This window comes from Seriola aureovittata, chromosome 19 (assembly GCF_021018895.1).
Source record: "Seriola aureovittata isolate HTS-2021-v1 ecotype China chromosome 19, ASM2101889v1, whole genome shotgun sequence".
NCBI classification, from domain to species: domain Eukaryota; kingdom Metazoa; phylum Chordata; class Actinopteri; order Carangiformes; family Carangidae; genus Seriola; species Seriola aureovittata.
In genome coordinates, this window is record NC_079382.1 from 7864782 (window position 1) to 7892582 (window position 27801).

The window sequence follows — 27801 nt, forward strand, 5'->3', positions numbered from 1 at the left end:
ACTCACTTCAGCACTGTCAAGCCGAAGACAAATTTCCAGTGTGCACAGTAAAAGTTCCTCTTTGTGTTTCTGTTTCATCAACACGATTCGCACTGCCAAGAGATAAGAGCCCAAACACTGCAGTATCAGTCACACACTGCTGGTTTCTGTGGGTTCACTGTGTCAACAGATCCGTCACAGGCACCGAGTGTGTTGCCTTTGTTGTACATGAAGATGAAGTCCATCCAACTACGGTGCACAGCGCTTTTAACAGTCGCCGGTCTGATTGTTGGTGAAAGACCAGTTTGCTGCACTGACTGCAGAATCTACTTTAAACAAGATTTATGCAGATAAAAACATTTATGCAGAAACAAAGGTTTGACTTTCAGGCCGTTAAAGGTGAATTCACACACCAGCTACAGTAGAAATTATGCATGTGTGATCCGCCTTGTGCAAAAATCATTTTCTCAATCATAACACCCACTGGTCAAAGTAATTAGTTTTGATCCTGAGCCACCTTTGTTTTGGTGACCTTTGCATTCCTCATTCACCCGGTGTAGATCAAGAATATGAATCTACACTGTGAATATACCCATATTTGCATGCAGCAATCTGTGTGTGTGTGTGTGTGTGTGTGTGTGTGTGTGTGTGTGTGTGTGTGTGTGTTTCTATTTCGGGGCAGATTCTTCTTTGTTGTTAGCGCACCGCTGCCTTGAGCACGGAGGCCCCAGAAAGTGGAGCAGCACAATAGCTTTGATGTTGTGATGTCTGCAGGGTGGTGTAAGAGCTGCAGCCTGCCTGCTGTGTGGACGGAGACTGAGACGTATACAAGACCCTCTGACAGCACAGATTAGTGTAAGAGTGTGTAAGACAGCCCAGGATTGACGTGTGAAAACACTCACTGCTATACACACTGAGAGGAGTGGGTTCACACACACACAGAGAGAGAGAGAGAGAGAGACAGAGAGAGAGAGCAGCGCAGATGCACATGAGAGAATGACAGTCATATACTTTTCTATATAATGTTCACTTAACAAAGGCTCATTACTGACTCAGAGCTGCTGATACTAGACTGACCTTGTGGCTGGTGCTGATTCATAGAAAACACACAGAAAACCGTTCAGAGAGTCAAACACCCACTCAGGTTTTCAATGACATTCTGAATAGATAAGTACTTTTTTTTTTTTTGTCCCAGAGAGAAATCCAGTTGACACAACAGCAATATAATAAAGAAATAAATGTGAGAATTACTGTTTTGCAAAATGCCATTACGAAGCAGTTATTGTGTTAGATTCAAATTCCACCTCTGTCTGTTTTTTTGGCAATTCATCAGCAGAGGAGAGGATCAAAGTGCTAATTATGTTTCCTGCTTCAGGGGATTGAATGTGTATATTTCCCACCACATTTCTCTCTCCTCTTTTTTCTCTACCTGTTTGATTCAAAAGCGTGTCCCTCCGCTGTGACGGCTCGTGGCGGTTGTGCTGTTCATCTCGTATCAGAGGAGTGACGCTAGCAGTGGTAAATTTAGTGCAGGCAGACAGGAAGTTTGGCACCAGAAATAGAGAGGGGAACTGAACACTTTGACACTGCCGGTTAGACTGAATGAATGTGACTGGTCCAGGTGTGAGCAGACTTATATCCTCATGAGTGATGAAGGAACTGCGGTGAAATGATGATGATTGCAATCCGACACGTGTGGGAGAAGAAAACTGAGAAGAAAAAAAAAACTAAAAAATGATGGAAGGAGTTTGGGGTGAAACAGCATCACATTAACCATGAGATGATCTCTGACCCAGAGGAGAACAACTTAATGAGCCCGTGTTTCTTTGTGCATTTTGAAGATGCAATAATTGTTTGTTTTTTTTCAACCTTGCAAACATTCAGCAGGGTGGATGAATAATTCATATGTTTATCATTACAGATCCTCATTAATCTGAACCTTATAGACACACTAACCTATTAACTCAACATGTTTGATGCTGAAAAGCCAATGTAAAACCTATTAATAGCGACCGTATGATTATCATTCTGTGATGAAGTCACTTAAACTACAAATCAGGCCTGTACAGGACACGCAAGGATACATGTGAGGAGGGGACTCAGAGATTGGACTGTGTGTGCTGTTTGAGTCTAATAGTAAATAGTGAGACTGAAAATATTATTTTTCTGTTCAGAGCAAGTTCATCACAGGCAGCAGTTGCAGAGCTGAACATCAGAGTCGAAAAAGAGCTGCATATTTCTCGTGCATACAGTTGCTCAGTATCCTGTGGGTGTCGTCTTTATTGTCTGCGAGGTTATGTTGTGATGTTGTAAGTTATGGAGGGATGAGATTATGTTTGATCCTTGACTGAAAAATAGCAGTTTCAGGGTGTCCGGTCAGAACATGGAGGGCAGGGGCCGACACTTGTCTATGACTGCCCTGCATCAATCATCCTGCTCTGTGATTGGACCGTTTCTGTGGAAGTGACTGGAGGAGATGATTCCTGAGATCTCTCCATCTGCCCCTGTCAGCTTGAATTTACTGTAGCACCAACTGGTCATGAGCAGACCAAGTAGGATGGCATTTAAAGTGTGTGTCTGTGTCCCGCACTTGCACATGTCCTGTGCATGAGTGTGTGCTGTCAAGGTAAATTCAGCATCTGATTTATTCATGCGCTGCGGAGCAATTGTTAATTTTTCAACGAGTGTGGCATGGACCGATCTACACTGCTGTAGGTTCCTACATTTGTGCATATGTGCATGTAAGAGTGTGTGTTGCTGTTTGTGTGTGTGTGTGTGTGTGTGTGTGTGTGTGTGTGTGTGTGTGTGTTCCATAACTGTCAGTCAGAAAAAAACTGTTTTTTTTTTTGTTGCCTCAGCTCCTTCACAGCTTCTCTCTCTTTCTCTTTCTCTCTCTCTCTCTTTCTCTCCACCACTCCATCTCCTTCTCCCTGTCTCCTCCGTTTTTCCTGCTCAAGTCTCTTTTAGCACAAGACCCTCATTTATTCATGCTTCTGGGCCTTCGATGCCATTTTCAGCTAGTTGCCAAGAATTCCTTTTTAAAAATTAACAGAGTTGACAAGTTAAAGAAAATAAATTAAACACAGTTGCCCTGCTGGGGCTCAAGCTGATTTCAAATGTGTGCACATCAAAACCACTAATGCAAGATAACGTGTACGACACAACCTGAGGGAAAGTTATTTCTACCTCTTTCTTTAAATGCATTTGTTGTGTTTGAATGAATACTGGTCCTGTACGATTCAGCTGCTTCCTACTGCTTTCCTAAGCAAGCTAGTATTCTTTATCCTAATGTTAGTCTGGTGCTTCTTTTCAAGAATACTTATCTTCAGAGAGGATAAATGTGTTGCTGTGCGATGCTGTGTGTGCACCAATAGCACACACTCGTGCATAGAGAACATTCCTTATACTTTATCTTACCAAGGCATGTTTAAGTTTCTATGTCCCATTTTTCACACAGCTGGATGGCAAAATTGAAAATATCGGTGCATTAAAATCTCTGTCCCTCTTAAAGGAATAGATCGTCATTTTCAAACACAAGCAAATTCAATTTGACAACACATGTGCAACCAAATACACAAATACGCTGCAAGTAGCACAAATGACAACAGAAGTGTTTCCGGGGGGGAAACCAGAAAAGCGATGAACCTGGCTGGGGCGTCCTTGTTGTTCAGTGCTTTGTGACTTTTGAAGTTAAAAACAACAAAAAAAATGATGCATCATAATACATCCATGCAAGTGCTTCCCAGCTGGGTTCATCACTGTAGGTATCACTCTTCTCATCCCTTAGCAAAAAGGCAGATAAGCATATTCCCCAAAATGTCAAACTACTACTGTCACAGTTTCCTTCAAATATCATTCATGTGTTTGCAGCATTAATGTCTCTCACTGTACGTTATGCTGCATCTTAAAAACCAGGAATTTTCCCTTTTTCCCTCTTTTCTCTCCTTCTCTGACGCAGCTCTTTCACTTGGCCTCAGGGTTTGATCCACTAATTTTAGCTTGGCAAAGAGGCAAAGACACAGATGGGACTCTTCTTGTTATTCTCATTTGCAAGTCAAAATTGTTTCTCTGTTCCTCCCCTGTGTTTTTCCTCATCATCCCTCATCCCTACTTGCACCTTGATTTTCTACCCCCCCCCCCCGCAGAGATTCTGAATGTGCCTTTTGTCTGTGAAACACATAAAACACATGCTAAAGGTCATGAAACTCCCCGTAATGTAATGTAGTGTGTGTGTGTGTGTCTGTGTGTGTGTGTGTGTGTGTAGCAGGAGACGCATGGGCTGTGATTATGCAGTCATATGGGCAAGCAAGCAGACCCAACACTGGAGGCCACACACACACACACACACACACACACACACACACACACACATTGCGATCGCCTCTCATTAAGAACATAAACAGATGCTGGACAAGCTCTTGATTACATTTGGATTAGACCATTAGCGTAACACAGGATTAGAAGACTGAGTTGTTGCCCTGTTCACTGTAATTATCTCACTTACATCCTCAGACAAATATACAGCATTCAGTTTTATTCTTAGAGGAAATTTTGACCCTAAAAACACTTATCAGGAAACTCTATTGGAGGTAACAGCTGACCGGTGTGCTTTCTTTCTCAGACAAACGAGGAAGCAGAGAGGATTATACCTTTATTAGACTGGACAAGTCAGTGATTTTAGAAACACGCTGAACATTACAAATTGATGGTATCAAACAGCATAAGAATACCCAAGGGTGGATTTTCCTTAAATCACTTGTTTCACACACAGTCTCTCCATAATTAACTCTCTCTCTCTCCCTCTCTCTCTTTTCTCTCTCTGTCTCTTCCACTCCCAGTGAGCAGAGTATCTGCCAGGCACGGGCCTCGGTCATGGTCTACGATGACACCAGTAAGAAGTGGGTGCCCATCAAGCCCGGACAGCAGGGATTCAGCCGCATCAACATCTACCACAACACTGCCAACAACACGTTCAGAGTGGTGGGCGTCAAACTGCAGGACCAGCAGGTAACGGCCACGACGCACCGGCTGCGGTGTGAGAAAAGTGAAGACAGGGTGTTACTAATTTCTGCCGTTCAGTCACTAGAGAGAGAGATTTCATTGTTCTGCACGAGTGTTGCAGCACAGGGTTTTAGATTGTGAATGTGTGTTTCCTTTTGAAGTAACATGCATGAAAAAAAACGAGAGACAACAGTGACTGTTTAAAGCCGATACTTGTGCATGTGTGAATGATGTCTTCTGCTTCCTGGCTGTCAAAGGCCTCTGTGTGGTCCTAGTTTCTTTACATCGTACCAAAAGGTGCGCAGATTTACAACCTGCCATCATGTCATCACCCTCCAGGTTCGAGGGGACAAAAATTTTGGTCCCCATGGGGAGAGACAACATTTTTAAGGGTTAAGACTTGATTTTAGGGTCAGGGTTAGGTTAGTGTGTGTGTGTGTGTGTGTGTGTGTGTGTGTGTGTGTGTGGAGCCTAATGTTTCATTAAAGGTCTTTAGTAGCACTAATCCTTCTCTGCTGTGACTTGACTGGAATCTTCTTCCCGTCTGTCAGTCTCCTAAAGCAGCGTCTCGCTCAGCTCTCCTCCATGTGTGTTTATATGTGTAGAGATAAGACACAGGACACACAGTAAAATTGGGTTTATCAGACACAGTAACAATCAAAAACAGAATTAAACTGCCAACAACAAACATGCAACCATAAAATTAATGGAGTTGTCTATTTGCACCAGGGTGAAAATAATCACATGGCAGCTATTCAGGTATTTACAGCTGTATGGGACGCCCAGTGGATCCCTAAGCACCTTGTTTTTTTGTGGCATTAACAAATGGTGTACAGGACAGCACAAATTGTAGCAATGTGCTTTTTAATAAGCGCCATATGCTTATTTCTTGGAACCAATAGCCAACCCAGGTGCAAATAGCATGTGCCTACTGGAATCTGAGTGAACTGATGCTGGATTCTTCAACAAGGCAGAAATACACTCACTCATTAAAACAATCATCTAATTATTATCTAAAAAACCTTGAGTTCAAACACAGAACACATATTCACATAACAAAATACAAATACTTATTAATTGTAAAAAATATATACATTGAAATAAAAATGAGACACACAAAGTCCTCAGAAAGTAAGAAGTATAATAAAGTATATTATGCAATTATTTTTTTTATATACAGTATATATGTATATATATATATATATATATATATATATATATATATGTATATATGGTACATTCTCCAAAAGGAGGCAGTTGCTTCAAAAAGAGCAGCTGTGGCAAAAAACATGGCGAGCAGAATATTCTTCACAACAGTGTTTGTTGCATATTATAGCTCTTGATGTAAGCTACATAAAACTTGTGCCAGGTGACAAATCCAAAGCTTTTTACCAGCTGTTCTACCCATGATTGCTGCTACAAAAATGTTTTGTTTTTCATCTTTAGAGCGGGACTGATGACAAAACCCAAATCTTTAAATCCACACAAACACACAGTGATTAATTCTTTGGCATTTAAAGGTCTTTCTCTCCCAGTAACACAATCGGAGAGTAGTGATCATGTTTGTATTCACCCCCCCCCCCCCCACACACACACACACACACACCCTGCTGTCTGTAGATGTGTGTCACCCTGCAGATAAAGAAGGTTTATAGAATTTCTTTAATAAAATGCAGCGCTTTCTCTCATCTGCTCTCCCCTTCTTCCTCTCCCATAGGTGGTCATTAACTACTCCATAGTGAAGGGCCTCAAGTACAACCAGGCCACGCCGACCTTCCACCAGTGGCGGGACGCCAGGCAAGTCTATGGCCTCAACTTCGCCAGCAAGGAGGAGGCCACCACCTTCTCCAACGCCATGCTCTTCGCCCTCAACGTCCTCAGCGCTCAGGATGGAGGTGTGTTTTCCCTCAGTCAATTTCACGCACATTTCCTGCACAAATGAGCACATATGGAAAACTTCTTGGGAAAGTCAATTATGGACAATTTCCTTATTTGAGGAGGCACTCACACACTCGTTATTACCTTTTACCTTCCTGACCCTTCACATCCTCCTGGAGTATCAGATCGGCTCCTAGCACTCATACGGTCGATTCAAAAAGCAGACTGAACACGGCTTGGGAAGTGTCATGTCAGCAGATAAAGTGCTTGTCATCATTCACATGACGGTCATATTTGGGGCAGGAGAACGAGTAGAAATTTCTCTGAGATAGCCACAAATTACTGTAAAAGACAGTGTGGGTGCAGCAGTTTATAAATGTAGCCAAATATTAATATGGTGCATATCAATAATGTAGTGAAATATTTGAGTGCAGCAGGCCATGGATGGATGTATGATCATTTAGACGGCTGATGCTCTGTCAGACATCTTGTCTCACAGTGTAACCAACAGTTTCCTACCTCCCTCATGTCAGGATGAAATAAATGTATTTTTCATCTTAAGCTGATATTTTTCTCCGACCATAAAGCAACTGAGGTTGTACAGTTTCCATGTGGAGATGCAGACACAGTGTGTGCAGAGGTGCAGCTTGTGAACAGGCAAGGCAGGAAACTGCTCGGGGCTCCAGGTTGTTAGAGGGGGGGGGGCTGCTCCCTCCGCATTAAACAACAGTGTTCTCAACTATTTTCAGTAAAGTCTGCAGATACATAAAAGATTTTTTTTAAGTTTAAAGATAATTGAATTAAAATAAACAGACAGTAACTCCCTGGTTTTATAGTGTGGGTTATTTACAATATGACAACATTTAAGTTATTCAGTTATTTATTTAGGTTTTTATTGTTCTTTATATCTATTTTTGAAAATTCGACTAATGTGAACATTTGGAATTGAAAAAAAATGTATTTCGATTTTGTACATTTTTTGGTTGGTGTCAGATTATCTATTACATAATTGCGATGAACGCTGATTGGAGGGTGGAGGGGCCCCAACAGACTCTAGAATCGCCACTGAACCAACCAACCAGGAACTTGTGCTGCCTGATGAATCCCTGTCTGGACTTGATGGCTCACATATCTCAGTTAACCATAGACAGACAGAATGCTTTCTTGTAGTGGTTGCAAGTGTTTAGGATTCAAACATCTTGCCTCCAGTTCTGATGATGGTGATGATGATGATGATGATGATGATGATGATGATGAGGAGGAGGATTATGTGACAAACCCACTGATTTCCAATGTGAAACAGTCGTTTAGATTTTTTTGAAAGCATAAATCTTTGTCAAATCTGAGTATGATCCTATAATTGGAATGAAAATCTGACTGCAGGGAGTTTCTTTGTTGAGATTCCACGTTGTATTTCATCCCTTCATTTCCTGTCACCTCTCTATCGTCTCCTATCAACCGCGCTCATGAGTCTTAGAATATAGATCAGCTTCATCTTGACACCTAGTCCCCTCTACTGGGCACTTTGGGATATAAGTCATGACGCAGCATCCACAGCAAATGGTATCTGAATACATATGCTCACCTACAGTTTTAGCAGCAAGCTTTTTAGACTGACTGTCAAAGTGAAATTAAAAAAAAAGAAGATAAAGGTGCACATCTATCATTCTTTAATCTACCACAGACCTTTGACAAAAGCACAGGTGTAACTAATAATGGTGGTATTGCAGTCTTATCCTCTTTAGCTCTGTGTGTGTGTGTGTGTGTGTGTGTGTGTGTGTGTGTGTGTGTGTGTGTGTGTGTGTGTTTCAAAAAGAGAGAGACAGACTAAATATAAATTAGAGAGTGACAGAAGTAGAGACTGAAAGACAGAGTGAGTATCCCAGCTTGCCAGTCATTACTTCAGCAGCAGCAGCAGCAGCAGCGTGTCTCCCCCTGCAGCCCCCCTCAAGCCTCTTAATTAGAATGAGTCATTGAGAAGATCTCCCCCGGGTGCCGTGCTAGAGAGCAGATCTTTTCATCTGCCTAATAACACGGGAGGGGGAACAAAGAGGCTCGAGTGACAGCAGCCAAACACAAGTGCACAACTACACAAGAGCAGGATACACACACTTGACAGATAGATAGACTGATAGCCTCAATGTTACCGGCTCGCTGCAACACACCAGTGACTCCAGCTGCATGAATCTGCACACATAGGGGTATTTGCACATGTGACACACACCCACTGCAGAAAACACATGCACCATGTGTGTGTGTGTGTGAAAGAGAGACACGGTTGGCGTGTTGCTTCCTATTTTCACTTCCCCGCATGGTAAAGAACATGGTTTCAGCACAGCCGTGTGTACATCTGGTGTACTCCTTGTAAAGCAAAGATCAGGATGATGCGTTGGTCCCTGCTCTCTGATAAGCAAGTGTGACGACACCCTCTAGTGGTAAGGAGGTCACAGCCTGACCTTTGTCCTCAGTACAATACTGAGATTGTGGTACAAGTAATGGGCACTAAATTCACATATCAGTGTTTGGGATTATACCCGTGTTTTCATACTGGGATAGCCGCAAACACAATTTGTGAAAAGGCAGATGTGAATGTGTCGACCTTGTAAATTCTGCTCTGCTGTTGAAATAATGAGCTGATTAATGTTTGAGTTTTCAGGTTTGATATTTCTTCTTAAAGTCATTAATTGAGTCAATATATTGAACATGTCCTGGTGGCAGCCTCACAAAGAGCATCACTCTCTGTTTTCTATTTCATATCAATCCGTATTAGGTATTGGGAGATTTTGTGGCTGACAGTTATGCTGAGTAAGCAATTTTAAGACCAAATTCAGTGTTTTAGTAACGAGTGATGGCCGTACAGTTTTGAGTGAATGAAACAATTTATAGATTGAATTTTTGCTGATTGAAACAGTGTTTGACACAAATGTCGACGCAAGGTCCATTTAGTAGTAGTTCAGGAGCTTTTGATCATGTCACACAGTCCCTCCCAGCAGGTGGAGTTGTCTTGGAAATAGGCTCAGTCTGAACCAGGGATACATGTGGATCAGCTTGCTGTAATATCTGTGTGTGTGTGTGTAAGTTGCATGAGGCCGCGCCGCCTACAGACAAACCCGACCTTTTGAAACATTAACCATGATGCTCGCTGCACTGCTGCCGCCTGAAGGTATGGATTACAAGAAGATGACAGATGATACTGTGGCTGGGTGGAGGAGGGGAGAAGGGCAGGTGAGGAGCGGTAGAGGGGGAGGTGATGGAGGGGTAGGAAGAGGAGGAAGAGGAAGAGGAAGGGTAGCCGAAGGCGAGAGATGGTCAGCAGGGAGTGGGTCTGTCAGTGTCTCTGTGTCTGCTACGGACGGTTCCTCTTCTTCAGCATGTCATGTAGGTAGTAAAGCTGTGTGTGTGTGTGTGTGTGTGTGTGTGTGTGTCTGAACCTCTGCGTGACTATCCTTATTTAAATTTATGTGTGTGTGTGTGTGTGTGTGTGTGTGTGTGTGTGTGTGTGCGTGTGTGCACTTGGTACTTTAATGGTTGCTGTGTCCATTACTACGAGTGTACTACTTTGTACTACTGATTGGACAGTTAGTGCTGCCATCAGCAGGTGTTATAATTTTACACTACATTATATAACACTACAGTCTATCTACATGAGAGGAAGTACACGTGATCTTTATGACTTTCAGAAGTCTGACAGGAAGGTGTTTACATGTACATATTTTTAAGTTAAACTACACCTCTGGTCTTTGATGGCTGACAGTGACTCCACAGTCTCTGATGCCTTAATGCTAAATATTAATTCTGATAAATTACACTGTGGCTTAGGTAAAAGGAAAATTGCTGACTCCAAATCTGTAAATATAGTTACTTTACTTGTTGTTTTTGGATAGAACAGGCATTTTGAGCTTTTAGACCTTGTGATGCTCATCTCTCACATCTTCTTGGCATTTTAAAGATTAAATGATTTACCCTCTCAGACCCTGTGCCAATGGTAATCATCAAACCAATATTGGTCTCAACCAATAAAAATAAACTGTTTTAAAATCTGACTTTGGCTTATTAACGAAGTTCCAAAAACTTGTTTAAAACAAATTTGAACATATAGAGTAAGTTGCAAGTGAACAAAGTAACGCCATGATAACAGACCAGTATGAAAGACAGACAAAAGGATTGACCAACATTCACTAAACTTTATATGCTCTGTGGGATTTAAAGTCTGCTTAGAAGGTACCAGAGCCTTAATTGGTCTTAAATTGACTGTTGATACATGACATATATGAAAAATCCCCTTGGAAACAAAAAGGTCTGTAACTATTATAGTGGACATGACCATGTGATGAATACATGCACTGACATAAAAACTACAGTTTCATTCCTACATTTAAATTCTTATTAGTGAAAAGATCAGGCCTGATAGCAGTTCACTGATAAAATAATAATCATTATTTGCCCTGTTTGACACAAATATTGACGTGGAAACAAACTTGTGATTCGTTTGCATGCCTGTTGTGTCGGTGTGATCGTGTGTGTGTGTGTGGGATGAGGTATCTGATAGTAGGCATGAGTCAGGTCTTTTGTAGTTCTGGGTTATTTTGGGGTTTCTGTTACTTGATCAATGGCAGCCATTAGCACCATCGGCTCGCCAGAGAGTCACTTCCATTAGAGATGTGGGCAGTGGAGAGTATCGCCAGTGAGTATTGACCCTGAAAAGGGCCTGACTGTGTAAAGCAGCAAAACTGTAATGTAAGGGACACCTTTCATTAGACAGGAGGGTTACAGGGTCTTTGGCAGGCGACCCAAATGAAAGACATTTTGTACTCTTTGACAACAACTCTCCATTAGCACTTAGCAACAGAATAAAAGTCTTTTCACAGCAAGCTTTCGCCTTTGTTCCCATAACTTTAAAAACGCCAAGACAAAAATGCGAGCGTAAATTCTGAACAGTGGAGATTAATATCGTCCCAGGTGAGTTCAGTGATGTGAAAACACTCGCTGATTCACTCTGATTTGATTGAACTCCCTGAGCTGACGTTCTCTTGTCCTCATCGCGTCTTTAATTAATTACGCCCTATCTGGCTCTCCATCTGCAGGTCTCAATCGTGATGTTAAACAGATTACATCACGAATGCCTTGTAGCTCATGTCACATCATAAGCAAGAGGGGGAGATACTAGAGACAGCCACATCTCTGATCATGAGCCTCCTCTGCCATTTCTGTACATCAATAAACTGACTTCAGGTCTTTTAACATAAAATTGCTGGATTTACATTTTTGCTCTACTAGAGTATTTTCAAAAAAAATGTCACAGGTTTGCCTGAAAGATATGGTGAAAAAAATCTCTCCTGCCTGTGAACTTTGACCCCAAGAACACATGTTACAGAAGCTGATTTTGTGTGTGTGTGTGTGTGTGTGTGTGCTTGTTTTCAATTTGGCATTTAGGTGAATTTAACATGTCAATATAGACGGATACCCAGACAACAGTGTGTGTGCGTGTGTGTGTGAGATGGGCGTATTGTTTTCACACAGCGTTGAGAGTCAAATGGAGCATCATGTATCTCTAGCAGAGCATTGTGGGTAACAGCAGTAAACAGAGGAGCAGTGTGGCAGCAGGGCTAAGCACCTCTGTTTTATGAGCAGTAGCACTGGATTATATTCTGCTTGCCTTCGACAGTAACAGTGGATGAATCAATTTATGTTCATTTACCTAGAGTGAGGGATTAATATGCTTTTCATTCCACATTACTCATTACAGAGGAAAGAGGACATAATGATCAACCGCTATTTAATTCCCTGTCATTTGGTGGTTAATTGTCTTGACTGGCACTAATATTAATTAACATTACACAGCTGGTAATGGATTATTGAGGCCAGCTTCACTTTATCTGTATGTCTTTTTCTCTCTCTCTCTCTTCTTGTATTTGCATCTTAAGGTCCAGCTGTCCAGCGCCAAGTCCAGAATGGACCGACTTCAGATGAGATAGAAGCTCAGAGAGCGAGGTAAAATTTATTAACTGAGAACATACTGCTGAAATGGTTTGCGTACTCTGCAACATTAAACCTGTATTAACTGCCTCCTGCTTGGCGGCGGCAGATACCAGCTGTAAACACAACGCTGTTTGCGAACGGTTGCTAATTTAATTTGGACCAACATTACCTTTCGTGCCTACCATGGTGACCACGGGTAACGGGGAATCAGGGTTCGATTCCGGAGAGGGAGCCTGAGAAACGGCTACCACATCCAAGGAAGGCAGCAGGCGCGCAAATTACCCACTCCCGACTCGGGGAGGTAGTGACGAAAAATAACAATACAGGACTCTTTCGAGGCCCTGTAATTGGAATGAGTACACTTTAAATCCTTTAACGAGGATGCACGGTGGTGCAGTGGTTAGCGCTGTCGCCTCACAGCAAGAAGGTTTCGGGCTCGAGTCCCGGCTCGGCCGTGGGGTCTTTCTGTGTGGAGTTTGCATGTTCTCGTGCAAGTGTGGGTTCTCTCCGGCTTCCTCCCACAGTCCAAAGACATGCAAAATGGGGACTAGGCTAATTGGATACTCTAAATTGACCTTAGGTGTGGCTGTGAGTGTGAATGGTTGTCTGTCTATGTGTTTGCCCTGCGATGGACTGGCGACCTGTCCAGGGCGTACCCCGCCTCTCGCCCGAAAAGATGCTGGGATAGGCTCCAGCCCCCCCGCGACCCTACTAGAGGATAAGCGGTAGAAAATGAATGAATGAATGAATTACCGTTCATTTGAAGTCCAATATTCATTGTCCTTTTCGCTCTGTTTTCGCTCTCCATCATGTGAAATTAGCAAAACTGTTCTCACTGTGGCAGAACATTGTGTGTTCCTGTAGGATCCCATCACCCATAACAAGAAGCTGGTTGAAACAGCAGGTATTCAGGGCCTTTTAAATAAGAAGAGGAGTCCTGGAGGGAAGGCAATGCAACAAAAGCACAGGAGCACATTCAGAGCGACACTCCAAAGACTGAGCTTTTGAAAAAGATAAAGGCTTTTCTGCTATATTTAGAGCTTCCCACCAGTGACATTTACGGTCTGCTTCCAAAAGGTTTACTGCTGAGCCCTCTTGCATTTCAGAGCAGGTACGGCGGCTCATTCAGGACATTTTACTGAATTATCTCCAAACCAGTGGCTGGACTTTAAGTGAAGTCAGTCTGAACGGTGGTGTGGTTAGGGTTCAAGGTAGAGAGTGCTCTCCCATGTGTCTGACAACCTGCCACAGAAGAGAGAATATGAACTGTAACAACTGAGATCAGTAAACAAATGCCCTTAGTGACTTTTATTCTTGTTCTCTTTCATCCCTCTCCTCCCATGAGCACCCCTCTGTCTCCCCCACAGGACTGACTCCCATGGGGGCCTTTTAAAAAAAACAACTCGTGGACTTTTTTTTCTGAATCACAGCGGCAAATTGACGAATCGAAAATAATGAATGAGTAGTATTTAAAATGACGCTTGAGGCAATTTCCATGGCTTACTAAGCGGCCTGCGTATCTTCCACTGTGGCTACTATTCCTTTTTCCCCTTCAGAGACAGACGCAGGCATAACTAGGTCTTTGTTGCTGTTTTTAAACCTATTTCAGCGCAGCTTTGCTTCATCCAAATACCAAATGCCAGGGCTTAAGAGAACAAATATGATGGGAGTTACGTCTCTATCTGATCCCATGTCTGCTAAACTGTACCTCAGGCACAAAGGATTACAGCTGTGATTGTGAGGGGAGATTGTGTGCTTATGTGTGTGGGTTTTTGGGTTTGTGCGTGTGTATGTGTGTGTGCGTGTGTGTTAGCGGACGCAAATTAATTTGACTGAGCTCTCTCCAGCGGTAGCGAGGCAGTATTGCTCAGCAGCTCCGCTCCTGCTGTGTGCGCTGCTGTCACGTCGGGGAGGTTGCTGGCTCAGCACTTCGACACACAGCTGGAAAATTCCACTTCCTCTCCATGAGCTGTCTCCTCTCTCTCTCTCTCTCTCTCTCCTGAGCCGTGACATACATATGGTTCTCACATCAAAGACGGAGATGTGAGGGAAGACGTGGACGGGTCGATGGGAGAGGTGAGGTGGAGAGAGGAGATGGACGGAGATGAAGGAGAGAGTGCGTTTGGACAAACGAGGAGGAAGATGTGTACTCCATGCTGTGGTGGTAAAAGGGAAACTGTGCAGCAATGTCGAAACATTATTCAAGATGAGTAGACACTGACATCAAGTCATGTAAAGTCTACAAACAACAAGTCAACCTGCAGCACAGTGACGGAAACAAAGAAAGTCATCCCACCTGCCACAGTTAAGATGCAATTTTGCTCAAAATAATGAAGCCATGGAAACTAAAGTTGCTCTTAAACCTAAGCAACATTTCAGAAAATTACCCATTTTTTCTTTTCAGCTGGAGGAGACAAAACAGCAATTATGCTTTGGCTTGTAAGGCCTTCATTAGCATCAGTTTCACCAGTTTTATTTCTCAACAATAAATCAGTAATAAGGTACAATAAGCTTCTACAACCAACTCTGCAGTTCCCCTCGGTTACAGTATGTGAAGGAATTTAGCATCTTCCAGCTCCGCGTCTTTTCGGTTTTACAGCCCACAACTTTACTGTATAGTTTCTGTCTCACTGCTCTCATGAGCATCATTTCCAAAAGGCAGATGTTTTCAGTAGAATAACTCATAAATCAAGACACCTGACCAGCACCAAACTACAGAGGGTTTTGCAACAAGGACGTTTGGGGACAACTGACCATAAAATGTTTCCACTTTTTAACATAACGTGCACAATGGCTCGGTTGATTGCTGGATTTGAAATCTTTTGAAATCACCATGCTCTGGGCCTGCTGATGTTTTAGATTCCTCGTGAGGACTTCTCTCCGGCTGCCACTGTGAGATCGTTGGCTGAACTGTTCCTTCGGGCCAATGAAATGACACAGATAAGACGTGGCATTTGTGATATTAAGTGACCAGCTGTGTTTCCTTCCTGTCCCTTTAGGCAGATGATGGAGCAGCAGCAGCAGATGCAGGCACACATGGAGCGGGAGCGACGGTCCTCCAACTCAGGTATTCACATGAAGGGCCCAGCTCGACTGACATTTATATAGTGAAATTGTTTTTCTCATTCAAAATAAAACCTGTTTCCGTCATCATCTAAGTGCATCTGGACCCAAATCCTCATGAGCAGAGGTCCATATAAAACTGAGTGGGTTTTTCTATGTCTTCACATGTCACGCTTTCCCTCCAGGTTCTCCTTTCCAAGGCCACCCTGCTGTGCTCTCTGTGGCCCCACCAGTAGTACCTCCCCCAATGAACATGGGTGGCCCTCCTCCCCCTCCGCCACCGCCGGGACCTCCGCCACCCTCAGCAGGGGCACCCCAACCTCCTCTCCCGCCGCCACTACCCATGGGTGGAGGGAGTCACGCGGATGAGCCCCCCGCACCAACAGGACTCGCCGCTATGATCGCTGGAGCCAAACTGCGCCGCGTTCAAAGAGTGAGACCCCGGTTTATCTCTGTGGCTTTGATGTTTTGATGAAAATGCTCCAAGTCACTCAGGATATAAGTGGATTATTTATACCAAACCTGACTGACGTACTTGAAAAGTTTTTCTATTTGTACATATCAGAAAGTAACAAGTAACTCTTGACTCTCTCCTCCTCTCTCCAGCCTGAGGACAGCTCTTCAAGCGCCAAAAACGAAGCCAACCGAACAAGCGGAGGCAGCGGGGGACTGATGGAGGAGATGAACGCTCTGTTGGCACGAAGGTCAGAGCAAAGAACTGAGAAAACCACAAAACCATTTTACACCGATATCCTGCAGCCACATTTGACAATAATTGGTCATTGAAGTCTTAAATCAATGTGCGGTTCAAGATTAATTTGTGATTATTACATTCATTAAAACTATTGACAATCATGGATTTTCGATGAAGTGCCTTGTTCTTATTTGAGGTTTCTTCTTTCCCCCCAGAAGGAAAGCAGCATCAGAGAAGCCAGACGACAGCCAAAATGTGAGTGAATGGAAAACAGTGATGGTTTGTAATTCATGAGGCTAGTCCTCGCTGTCTTTGTCAGAGAATCAGATTTTTTTTTAAACTCTGTTGTTTTGAGCAGGTGGGATTAATAAATGCTACATAACATGCCTCAAATGACAGTGTCCATGATTTGGATGATAATAATAATACTACTACCTTTGATGGTGGTTGGGGTACAGATGCTTATTGAATGATTCCCGTCTCTCTCTTTAGGACGACCCAAATTCTCCGTCACCCAGCACCCGGGGAGGACAGAATGCCACAGGTGGGGAAGACTGAGGACAGTAAATATATTATAGCGATGCAAAGTTTTGTGTAATATTCTGTAGGTGGTGCGTGCATCTTCTGCCGTCTCAGTAAAGTCAAACATATTCGAAATTCACACGCAGACACACATGTTAGTCGCAGCGGAAGAGCACATCGTTTTTCACATTTAACAGCAGCAGCAGGCTTATTTGGACTGTATGTACTAAATGTACTGTGTGTATTATGGGAGTTGCATTGTTACAGAACAGGGATGACGATTCTCGGTGATACAGTGTAATGGAAGTATCATTGAGAGGTGGATTGCTCAGCCGGGCTTCCACATTGTTGATTAAATCTAGACACCAATTTCTCTACCAACAGCAGAGTCACAAATGTAACCCGGCCCTGATGTAAATATGTATGCATGTATCCCTTTCCAGCCTGGCTAAATGTTGTCAGTTTGTCCTCCTGTCTATCTGAGGTTGTCAGTAAATCCCATCTGATCTGTGGTGCTCCTTTGTGGTCTAGATGGTGCAAAGAAGCCGTGGGACCGAGCTAACTCTGCAGACAGGTCAATGGTTTCAAGGTGAGAGCTGGAGGTACCACAGCTTGTTGGATATGTCTGTGAAGGAGGATAACAGCAGTGAATCTAATGGAGAATGTTTTTATTATGCAGGGTACGACCTGTGGGGAGCGGCGGTGACACAGACTCGTTAGACCTCGATAGAATGAAACAGGTAAAAACTAACTCGCCAAAATGGGCTTTTAATCTTCCTCTTGTTTTTATGTGACCACTTTGCTGTCAAAAATCATTTCCCAAAAGCTAATTTGGATAGGAAGAAACAGATTGTATTTTTCCACAGTAAATAAAGAAATGTGTGATGCATTATGAACACATATGTTATTTATTTGTTTGTGCTTCACCAGGAAATCTTGGAAGAGGTGTTCCGTGAATTGCACAAAGTGAAGGATGAAATCATTGATGGTATGTTTGATTTTTTCCTGAAACACTAAAGCAGGGTAATCAATCAACATTTAGGAACGCAGTCTCTGTCCTAATTTACACTAATGAATGTTTAATTGGAAAACCATCCAGTGGGACGGTGAGCATTAGGTAGTTATGTGGAGTTGTGACCACTAGGTTGCACTAGAATCCCAGAAAACTGAATTCTGTCTTTTCATCAAAGCCTACAATACATAGAGGAGCAGCAAAAGCATCTTTAGATAGATGATGAATCAACACTCACAGACATGAACAATATGAATACCTTGACTTGTTACACTGTTAGTGAATATTATTATCACCTGATTAGGTAAAAATTTGCCAAACAACTCACATGAATGTTTGTCACATTTCCAACCAGAGTCATTTGTATAACATTTTGAAAAGGTTAATAGATAATGTAGCCAAATAGATTCTCCAAATATGATAAGATTAACTTGCATGTAGCTAAAACCTCCTGAATAATGTCATCTTCATTTCTTAGGTCATTACATGAACATATTATAATATAGTAATATAACTGTACAACAATATTATAGTAACAAATGGTGATAGAATACAAAATAATACAATCATTGAATACAGATTATATTAAAGTCACTGCAACACATACATATTATAATAAATTAGAAAATAAGCCTGTTAATTGAATAAATATTGCAATGTTGACTAGTTAAAAATATGTTAAACAGCACATTATAGAAATGTTTATTACATTGACAACCAATGTGCTATGGAGGGGGAGGGGTTATGTGTTTATTATTTATAATACTTCTATTCCCATCTATTTATAACACATCTATCCTGTTCCTATGTTTTCTCTTGTTACAGCCATTAGACATGAACTCAGTCGAGTTAGCACGACATAATCTTTCAGAGCCACTCCTCGACATGAACCACCTTTTTGAACCATTGCCCCTGCAGCAGCTGCTGTGGCCCTGAAGAGGAGGAGAAGGAGGAAGAAGAGAGGTCAGGAACGGAGGCCCAAACTGTGACATCAACTCATCCTGTTCAGCTGTGGTGTTGAAGCAATGCAGCAACGTTGATCTAACACCTCAGACATGTCTGTGTAACATTTGGTTTGTTTGTGTGGGGACAAAGATGTGAATGGGGCACACTTCTCGCACTGATTACTCTGATTTCTTAACATTTCCTGTCTGTTTGTTTGCCCAGTTCGCCCCTCTGTCCTCGGCCTAAAGGAAAATGGATAAAACTCATATGATTTTATTTGTTTTGCTTTTTTCACAGGTTTGTTTTAAACATTTTTTTATTATTACTATCATTTTCATTATTACTACTATCATTTTTATGATTGTCAATGTAATGTTAATATGAATAGTAGTAGTGTAGTGAGTACAATGGTAATAATGAGGAAATGATAATGAGAATATGATAGTAAGGATAATGTTGGTAATTATTATTGCACATTATTTTATGTCCGCCTTTTGTATTTTATATTGGTTCTTTTCATTTGGTTTCATTTTAGATACACTTGCGAGCACATCCAATTTTTTTTTCTCATTATTTGACTTGGAACATTTTTTAAAAAAAGGTTTTTTATCCTTTTCGCCAACACAGCTATGTGTGGAACCATGGCAGAAAAAAACAGGCTCAGACCTGAAACCAAGGGTGGAATAAACTTCTTTGGATATTGCAATCGTATAAACAAAAAAAGAAAAAAAAATTAAATAATACACCAGAGTATTTGTGATCATGTTGTTAATAAAATGTTTATTGGCTGCAAGGATATGGTGAAGTATTGTTCATTTTATTCTCTTCTTTTATGACAAAGTGCTTCCTAGTTTGACAAAAGAAAAAGAAACGCACTACATTTAAAATGAATTCAAATAAAACTGTGAACAATGTCTTGGATAAATGAGGCCATTTCCTTCCTTTTGTGTTTGTTTGGTGCTATTTTGATGCCTGTCTGGTGCTTTTGTCTGACTGCAATTTCTCTCTCTTTTCAGTTACATTTTTTTTAACACAAAACCCTGTTTTTATTGAGTAGGTGCCATAAATTGCAGCTAGTGCAGCACAAGTGTGAAACATCAGAGCTGTTTCTGTGCAGCCTTATTGTGTTATCAGAGTGTGGCACACAGTGTAGGATGCTGTCATACTAAACTACCCTGCAAGAATATTTGCTAAATAGATGCAAAAGATAAACCCCAAAAATCTGTTGATGTATTTATTGAGTATTAATTAGCCCAAAGTCTTTGTCATTGTTATCTGTAAATTCCTTATGAACTGGTTATAATGCTAAACAGATTCAGCCATAGATGTGGGGCCTGTTCCTAAAACGCTGCAGGCTTCACTGTTAGTGAAAACAAACCCACACAAAACCCAGAAATGACTTTTAGGTTTGATAGAAAAACAGAGAATGTCACTTGCAGGGTTGCTGTTGCTGTTTACAAATATTTATAGGCCTATAGTTCAAAGTGGTTTGGCATTAAAAGCAGAATCCACACTGACTTGGAGACAGGGCAGAAAACTGCTGCAGCACTGTTTTTCGTACAGCGCTCATGGCCACACCCTAATCAGTGATGTCACAGCAGGTGTTTGTTTGCTGGCAATGGCAGAACACCTACTGTAACATTACTGGTCGAGATGTGCAGCAGCAGTGCAGCAACATTTTCTACCACGCGAGATTCAGCATTGAGTAACTATTTACAAGGACAACACTGAGTAATACACTTCTACACAGGAAACAAAATATGAGAAAAACTTCAATAAATGAGTGGAGGGATACAATAGGTAAAGGGCATGAGGGGTCACTGAGAAGATTGATGAGTGCGAGAATGATGTAAACCATACTGTCTGCTATGGCTTTCACAGTCACCAGATCTCAACCCAACTGACCACTTGAGGGAGATTTTGGTCTGATGTGTTAGACAGCACTCTCCACCACCATCATCAAAATACCAACTGAGGGAATATCTTTTTGAAAAATGTGTCACATCCGTCCAGTAGAGCTCCACGGACTTTATGACAAGGGAGAATTGTAGCTCTTCTGGTGACTATTTCATGTTTGTTTTTGCTTTAATATGTCACATGTTGAAGTCACATGACTTATAACTAATAATAAAAGCTGAAAATAAATTTTGTGTCTTTGGTGAAAAATGTTCTACAGTAGGCTTCAGGTTGTAGATGCTGGACAATCAAAAAGTCCAATCAGGACCAATAAAATCAATCAATCAAGACCAATCAATAAGGTCAGTTTAACCCCTATCTATTACATAATTTTGGGCTCTGGTCATTTGTGATTGATATTGGCTATTTTGGACATTTTATGGACAAAATTGTTGTTCGATTAATTGAAAACATAATCTATAAGTCCTATATATCAATAGTCAAACAGTTAGCGCCTTAATTCCTAATAGAAAACTCTTGTTCACTTAATTGACTTTTATTATGTTATTTACCCGTTAAATGACTGATGAGTGCTTTTACGACAAAAATAACTAAACCTCATGTGTGCAGAGTTTTACCCCAACCCCAAATGCCACTAGAAATATTATGATGGGGTTTACCAAAGTCTCGCGATGTTTCTGTATGAGAGCCCATAGTGGCGACGAGAACTGGCGTGGGCCGGAGTGAAGAGTTGTTATCGAAGAAGAGGGAGAACAGACAGAGGCAGGAGCAGAGCAGGGGGTGTGTGAGTCTGTTTGTGAGGTCCCAATAGGAGCACAACACGGCGTGAATGAGAGAGGCAAGCTGGCGGAATTCAACATGGCATCCGGAGATACGCTGTACATTGAGACAGACGGCTCGGAGATGCCGGCCGAGATCGTGGAGCTCCACGAGATAGAGGTGGAAACGATACCGGTGGAGACTATCGAGACCACAGTGGTCGGCGGGGATGACGACGACGACGACGGGCAGCCCATGATCGCGCTCCAGCCGCTGGTCACGGACGACCCCAGCTCGATCCACCACCACCAGGAGGTGATCCTGGTCCAGACCCGGGAGGAGGTGGTCGGCGGGGATGACTCGGACCTGCACACGGACGGCGGCGGCGGGTTCGAGGACCAGATCCTCATCCCGGTACCGGCTCCGGGGGTGGAGGACGAGTATATTGAGCAGACTTTGGTGACTGTGGCTGGGAAAAGCTCAGTGGGTCGGGTGAAACGGGGAGGCGGCACTGGTGGGAAGAAAGCGGGCAAAAAGAGCTACCTAAGCGGCGCGGAGGCTGGTGGAAGAAAATGGGAACAGAAGCAGGTGCAAATAAAGACACTGGAGGGGGAGTTTTCTGTTACAATGTGGGCATCGGGTAAGTAACGTTAGCCCAGCAGAGTCTGTCAGCTCCGTTGTTAGCCGTTGCATGAGGCCTCGTTGCCAGGGCGTTGTCCTACTGCACCAGACTAGTTCCTGGAGTGGTCCGTCGCACCGCCGTGAAAAGCGACAAATAATGCAAGTTTTCGATGCAAAACCCTACTGCATCACATCGAGATGTTTTTGTTTTGAAGGGAGGCCATGTTTTAGGTGTTGCTGGGCGCCGCCATATTCCCCGAGAATAGTAAGTATGGCGGCGGCCCCGAAAAAATGGCGATAGTCGCGGCCAGGCAGAGATGGCGGCGGTGCTTGGGGGAGAGACAGACAGCTGGGTTTGGGATATCTGCAGGCCGCAAAACAGTGGCGCACTTACCGCACAACAGCAGTTTATGTAGCGCCGGAGAATTGTGCAAAGTATGTGAAAGTTTAATATGCGTGAAAATTTGAGTCGGGTTCTGTTTAGCCAGTAAATGATTTAGCAGTTAGCTCTGGCTGCTGTTGGTGGTAGTTAACCAGACAGCTTTGCGTCCGCATTACGCTAGCTATCTCTGTACAGTGTGAAGGTACTGTGTACACAGTAATATTGGCCAGAGGGTAATCCATCATTACTATTAGAGGGCTTAATTAGGAAACCTATAGCTTATGTTTCCTGAGGTTGCTCTTTATTTCACCGCCAAATTGGAAAAAGCTGGTTAACCTATTCTTTACTGGTAATAAACCAGTTCATTTTGATTTTGAGAGAACACAGCTACGATCTGTAACTATTTTTAGTGCTCTCTGCTGGTTGGCAGAGAGTAGGGGGTCATCTTAATACATGAGTCGATCATTAGTGCAAAATTATCAGCAAGTTAAAAATGATTAGTTATTGTATATGTTGTAGACCTATTTAAGGTTTTTTCATATTATTTGATACATTGCACGTTTGCCATGTTCTGTTATCTCAGTCAAGGCATGAAGTTTTTTGTGTAGCATTTGTGTTTGTGTTCGTGCAAAGTAATTCAAAGCGATTTACATAATGCATTACATTAAATTAAAAACAGCATACAGGTAACATTTTAATCAGGTATTATTGGCACCAAAATTGGTAATAATCATTTGTTTTCTAAATTTTTTACACATTACAGTCTAAATTACAAAGTAAAAACTGCAACATCGTCAGGAATAGGGAGCGAACTACAAGTAAATATCTAACACTTGATGTGTGAAAATAGGTCATCTTTTTATTCATGTTATTCCAATGTAATTATGCAACAATAATGTGACTCCAAATATATCCAGAGGAGAGGCAGCTGCGGATGTTTTCAGCTCCCTCAGGCTTGTAGCTAGGGAAATACCACTTTGTTATCGGTTCAGTCTCTGTAATGTGTTTCTAGATGACAATAAAGACATTGACCATGAGTCAGTGGTGGAAGAGCAGATCGTCGGGGAGAACTCCCCTCCAGATTACTCCGAGTACATGACAGGGAAGAAGTTGCCCCCTGGTGGCATCCCGGGGATCGACCTATCAGACCCCAAACAGCTGGCTGAATTTGCCAGGTGAGTGTGTGTTGGGGTCTCTGCATCACTGTTCCAAGAAAGTAAACACGCTTGTTTCCTTAGAAAAATGACTGCTCGTGGACAACAGTGATGAATTTGCTAAATAGATGATGTTAATAAACCAGGTGGTGAAATATAGTGTTACAAAAATGGCTCTGACACAGCAATCAGATATCGTGTTATTAGAATCTGTCAGACAAAAACAAAAAAAACATTATTGCATTTATTGGAATTAAGTGTCTTTGTTTTTTCTGTTTAAATATTTGAAATTAAAAGGCCACTTGCTAAAACAATACATAAATATTTGGAATAAGGAGATCACAGATAAGAATGAATAAAATAACTGGTTAATTAAACCTTATGCACAAGGTGTGAGCAAGCTGTGTGTGGGGTATTTATTGGGGAAGGTATACCATTGATATGTCCAAACAGAGGTGTCTAAAGGCTCCTATTCCATTGTAATGTGTTATAAAATTATGAGTAGCCGTAAATCACAAAACGTGTATGCGGTGCTTCTGCCCACACATGCCTGTTTAGCAACTTCCAGTTATATTCATTATTGATTATTCATGTATTACTTTGTCGTTTAATCGTTTAGTGTTTAAAATGTTGATGAATGATGATTAAAATTGTTGCAGATTAGTCCACAACATGTGTTAGTATTTAGTTGCCTTGTAAGTGCAGGGAGGAATCGTTTCACTGTGTTTTTCGTTTACTGTAAACGTGTCGTCTGGGGTGAAATGTCAAGCAGGGATATTTGTACTATAACAGACAGTCTCTTACTGATGCCAGTTATTGATTAACTGAGAAAATCAACATTAAAACTGGACTAGCAGTTGACATGGGCCTCTGTGTTAAAGGGATGGCCTTGAGCAATTTGTCTATTTTTGTTTGTTAAAACCACTGACTGTGTTCTTTTTTTCTTAACAGAATGAAGCCCAGGAAAGTCAAAGAGGACGATGCTCCCCGGACGATAGCTTGCCCTCATAAAGTAAGTCTGACACGCTGTCCTCAAAGGAACCTGGTCCCTAGTTAATTGCTCCTGATAGGGTTAATCGTCTGTGTAATTGGAAGAAAAAAAAGGTTATTAAGAAGTAAAGAGAGCACTTGAGTATTGATTTCCATGTACTCACAAGAACAATCAGGCTTTATCTGAACTCTTCATGTTTAGCTAATGTAAGGGGTTTTACTTTCTCTATGAGCCATCTGCTGTTAGTGTATGAAGCTGTTAACAGTACATTACCACTTCAGGGGAAGGATAAAGCAGCTCCAATTCTCTTCAGGGTTTAAACCTGATAAAGGTTAAAGTGATACAAAATAATGAGGACACTTGACATTTAGATGTGTATACATAGAAAAAGAAAACCCTTCAGTGCATCACTTCAGAGTTTACAACCCTGCTGCAAACATTACATTATTTGGTCATCTTTGCTGTTTGTCAACTTTGTGCTGCACTTGCTTTGGTCCCCAGGGCTGCACAAAGATGTTCAGGGATAACTCAGCCATGAGGAAGCATCTCCACACCCACGGACCCCGTGTTCACGTCTGCGCCGAATGCGGCAAGGCCTTTGTTGAGAGCTCCAAACTCAAACGTCACCAACTTGTTCACACAGGGGAGAAACCCTTCCAGGTCGGCATCTGGACTAACATCACACTTCCCTACGCACAGATACACTTGTACTATTTTTACATTTTAAGCACATAAGCTCATCACACTTTGAAGTCAAATTCAAGTTAAGGGGAATGGGATAATAAGTAATTGCTCACTTGTAAGGTTCGACATGAACACCCACCAAGTACCAAATGCAGTAAATCTGCAGTAAAACTTTGTCCTTGGATGATAAACCACTGGCTGTAACATTTCAAGACTTTGTATGAACTCAAAGTTTGAGACTGTGTCCCTGAAATGCTCTCATTATTTGAATTTACTCTCTGTAATTGCTGACATATGTCAATCAAGATGAAATATTTTGGCTGGTATTTTTGACAGGTAAATCACTTCATTCATCACCTTAATTACTGTTGCCATGGCAGGCGAGCTCTCTGCTCTGGCACGTGCGGTTTATAGTGATAACAGCAGCAGATTTATCATCAAAACTCCTAGTCATTTTTTAAATAATAGGCCAAAGATAGACCAGCTGCATGTCCCAGGCAAAGAGTCAGTATCTTCACCAGCTGATGGCAAAAGGGACACTCTACTGTTCTTGTATTGCAGTCTAGAACTAGTCAGTCCTAGTATTATAGTTATGATAAGGAAAATGGTAAGATGAGACTGTTATCTTGTTCAAACATAACCCTGTTTGGTTGCTTAGGTCTGTTGTTTATATTTTCAAACATCATGTTTTCACTTTTAACATCAGAAGAAAAAAGGCTTTTGGATGAGGACTAACTGATGTGTTTGGCAGACATAATGTTATTTTGGGTAGCGCTGGCTCGGGTTGCTGGAGTGTAAACTTTCTAGAATAGATACAGAGCAAGACAGATCTGCTAATGTTAGCCTACGCTTTGATGGCATCTAGGACTGGCTTCCACAAAGTAGGGAAAAACTGCACACCTGTTTTTAATGTAACCCATAACTCCACATTGCTAGTAGTTGATTAGGGGAGAGGTTTAACAAAGTCAGAAGTTGCACACAGTGAAAACTAACTCCCCTGTTCCTCTCATTTCTTTCAGTGTACCTTTGAAGGCTGTGGGAAAAGGTTTTCTCTGGACTTCAACCTGCGCACACACGTGCGGATCCACACTGGAGACCGACCCTACGTCTGCCCTTTCGACGGCTGCAATAAGAAGTTCGCCCAGTCAACCAACTTAAAGTCTCACATTCTCACACACGCCAAAGCCAAAAATAACCAATGAGATCCCGTCCACCTGCGTCAAGCCACACAGACGAAAAAAAGAGCATCCTAGCGGCACACGTGAAACCTCTTTTGAAGACGGAATGAAAAGCTTGAGACTTACTGATTTATATGAAAAAGAATCTGACAGATTAAAAGACTTTAAAAACACTGAAATTCAGCTAGTTTTCCTGCGTCCCCTTTCTTCTGCTGTCATATTGGATGAGGAACACAGTGACTATTCCCCAAAGCCCCGGCCAACACAGTCCCTTTGTTTCTCCAGTGGCACTCGGCTGCCAGAAGATGGAACCCATGGACACATCAGAGACTTATTTTTACCAGAGTGAGCAGAGAAGCAGCAATCTATTAGTATTTTTATTTTCTCGCATAGCTTTTATTTTCCTCAAGTGTGCATATTGTACACTTGACTCAGGCTATGTTTAGTAAAATTATGATTTTTTTTTTCCTCTTGCATTATGAGATCGTACCTACTAAAGGCCTCAGCCTTGTTTGACCTGTTTCACATGTATGAGAAGTTTAAAAACAGCTGTATGTTTGCATTTCCATACCCTCTTTGGTTGTATTTTTCTCTAACCACAAAATAACCTTGTATACTTGTATTGTATGGCTGTATTAAATTACGTAGACATAGATAGAGGTGTGATTTAAAGTGTTAACCAATTAAACTTTTAGTCATGAGTTGCTTTATATTTTCTATGAACTGTCTTTACACAGATGAATGAGTAATATAAACTTACTCACAGCCTGTCTCGGTTAAAGTATCTGGAGCGTACATTGAATTGACTGCGAGACCATCACTTTCTTTGTTAGAATGTAATGTACAGACGTCAACCATTAACTTCCTTTGTTGATATTTACACCCATGTATCTCAACTGCCCACAATAAAATGGGTTATTCCAACCCTGTCGAAATACACTACAAGTTTTTACTAAGAGGATCTTTTTGACTGGCCAGTGATACTGTCCGTGTTGGATACAAGATGCAGCAGTAAGTGTTGCCCAAAAATGCTCTTGTTCTA

General features: G+C 41.9%; 2 protein-coding genes across 5 annotated transcripts in view; both read left to right on the forward strand.

The window, feature by feature from the left end:
• The window catches only part of evlb (Enah/Vasp-like b), a 43955-nt gene extending 23968 nt beyond the window's left edge, over positions 1 to 19987 (forward strand). For 2 of the 3 annotated variants that reach the window (XM_056405259.1, XM_056405257.1), the window contains exons 2-13: positions 4818 to 4986; positions 6698 to 6875; positions 12783 to 12849; positions 15837 to 15904; positions 16086 to 16333; positions 16507 to 16604; positions 16810 to 16849; positions 17087 to 17138; positions 17648 to 17705; positions 17796 to 17856; positions 18047 to 18104; positions 18954 to 19987. In XM_056405259.1, coding sequence (XP_056261234.1) covers positions 4818 to 4986; positions 6698 to 6875; positions 12783 to 12849; positions 15837 to 15904; positions 16086 to 16333; positions 16507 to 16604; positions 16810 to 16849; positions 17087 to 17138; positions 17648 to 17705; positions 17796 to 17856; positions 18047 to 18104; positions 18954 to 18991 — 1135 coding nt within the window. In that variant the 3' untranslated portion in view covers positions 18992 to 19987. The remainder of the gene's footprint in view (positions 1 to 4817; positions 4987 to 6697; positions 6876 to 12782; positions 12850 to 15836; positions 15905 to 16085; positions 16334 to 16506; positions 16605 to 16809; positions 16850 to 17086; positions 17139 to 17647; positions 17706 to 17795; positions 17857 to 18046; positions 18105 to 18953) is intronic. The other variant, XM_056405258.1, reaches the window with a different exon arrangement.
• A 1669-nt stretch (positions 19988 to 21656) lies between these two features.
• Positions 21657 to 27698, forward strand: yy1b (YY1 transcription factor b). Of its 2 annotated transcripts, none has more exons than XM_056405260.1 (5): positions 21657 to 22389; positions 23765 to 23927; positions 24858 to 24918; positions 25399 to 25557; positions 26601 to 27698. In XM_056405260.1, exons 1-5 carry the CDS (start codon positions 21849 to 21851, stop codon positions 26781 to 26783), a joined length of 1107 nt encoding a protein of 368 aa, XP_056261235.1. In that variant the 5' UTR covers positions 21657 to 21848; the 3' UTR covers positions 26784 to 27698. The 2 variants fall into 2 exon arrangements, with proteins under 2 accessions (XP_056261235.1, XP_056261236.1); XM_056405261.1 differs by having other exon boundaries at positions 21662 to 22389; positions 23777 to 23927.
• The last annotated feature ends 103 nt before the right edge of the window (positions 27699 to 27801 follow it).

Coding starts and splice junctions, on each gene's coding strand:
- yy1b (XM_056405260.1), top strand. CDS start 21,849: ATGGCATCCGGAGATACGCTGTACATTGAGACAGACGGCTCGGAGATG. Junction 24,919..25,398: donor CGATAGCTTGCCCTCATAAA/GTAAGTCTGACA, acceptor TTTGGTCCCCAG/GGCTGCACAAAGATGTTCAG. Junction 25,558..26,600: donor CAGGGGAGAAACCCTTCCAG/GTCGGCATCTGG, acceptor CATTTCTTTCAG/TGTACCTTTGAAGGCTGTGG.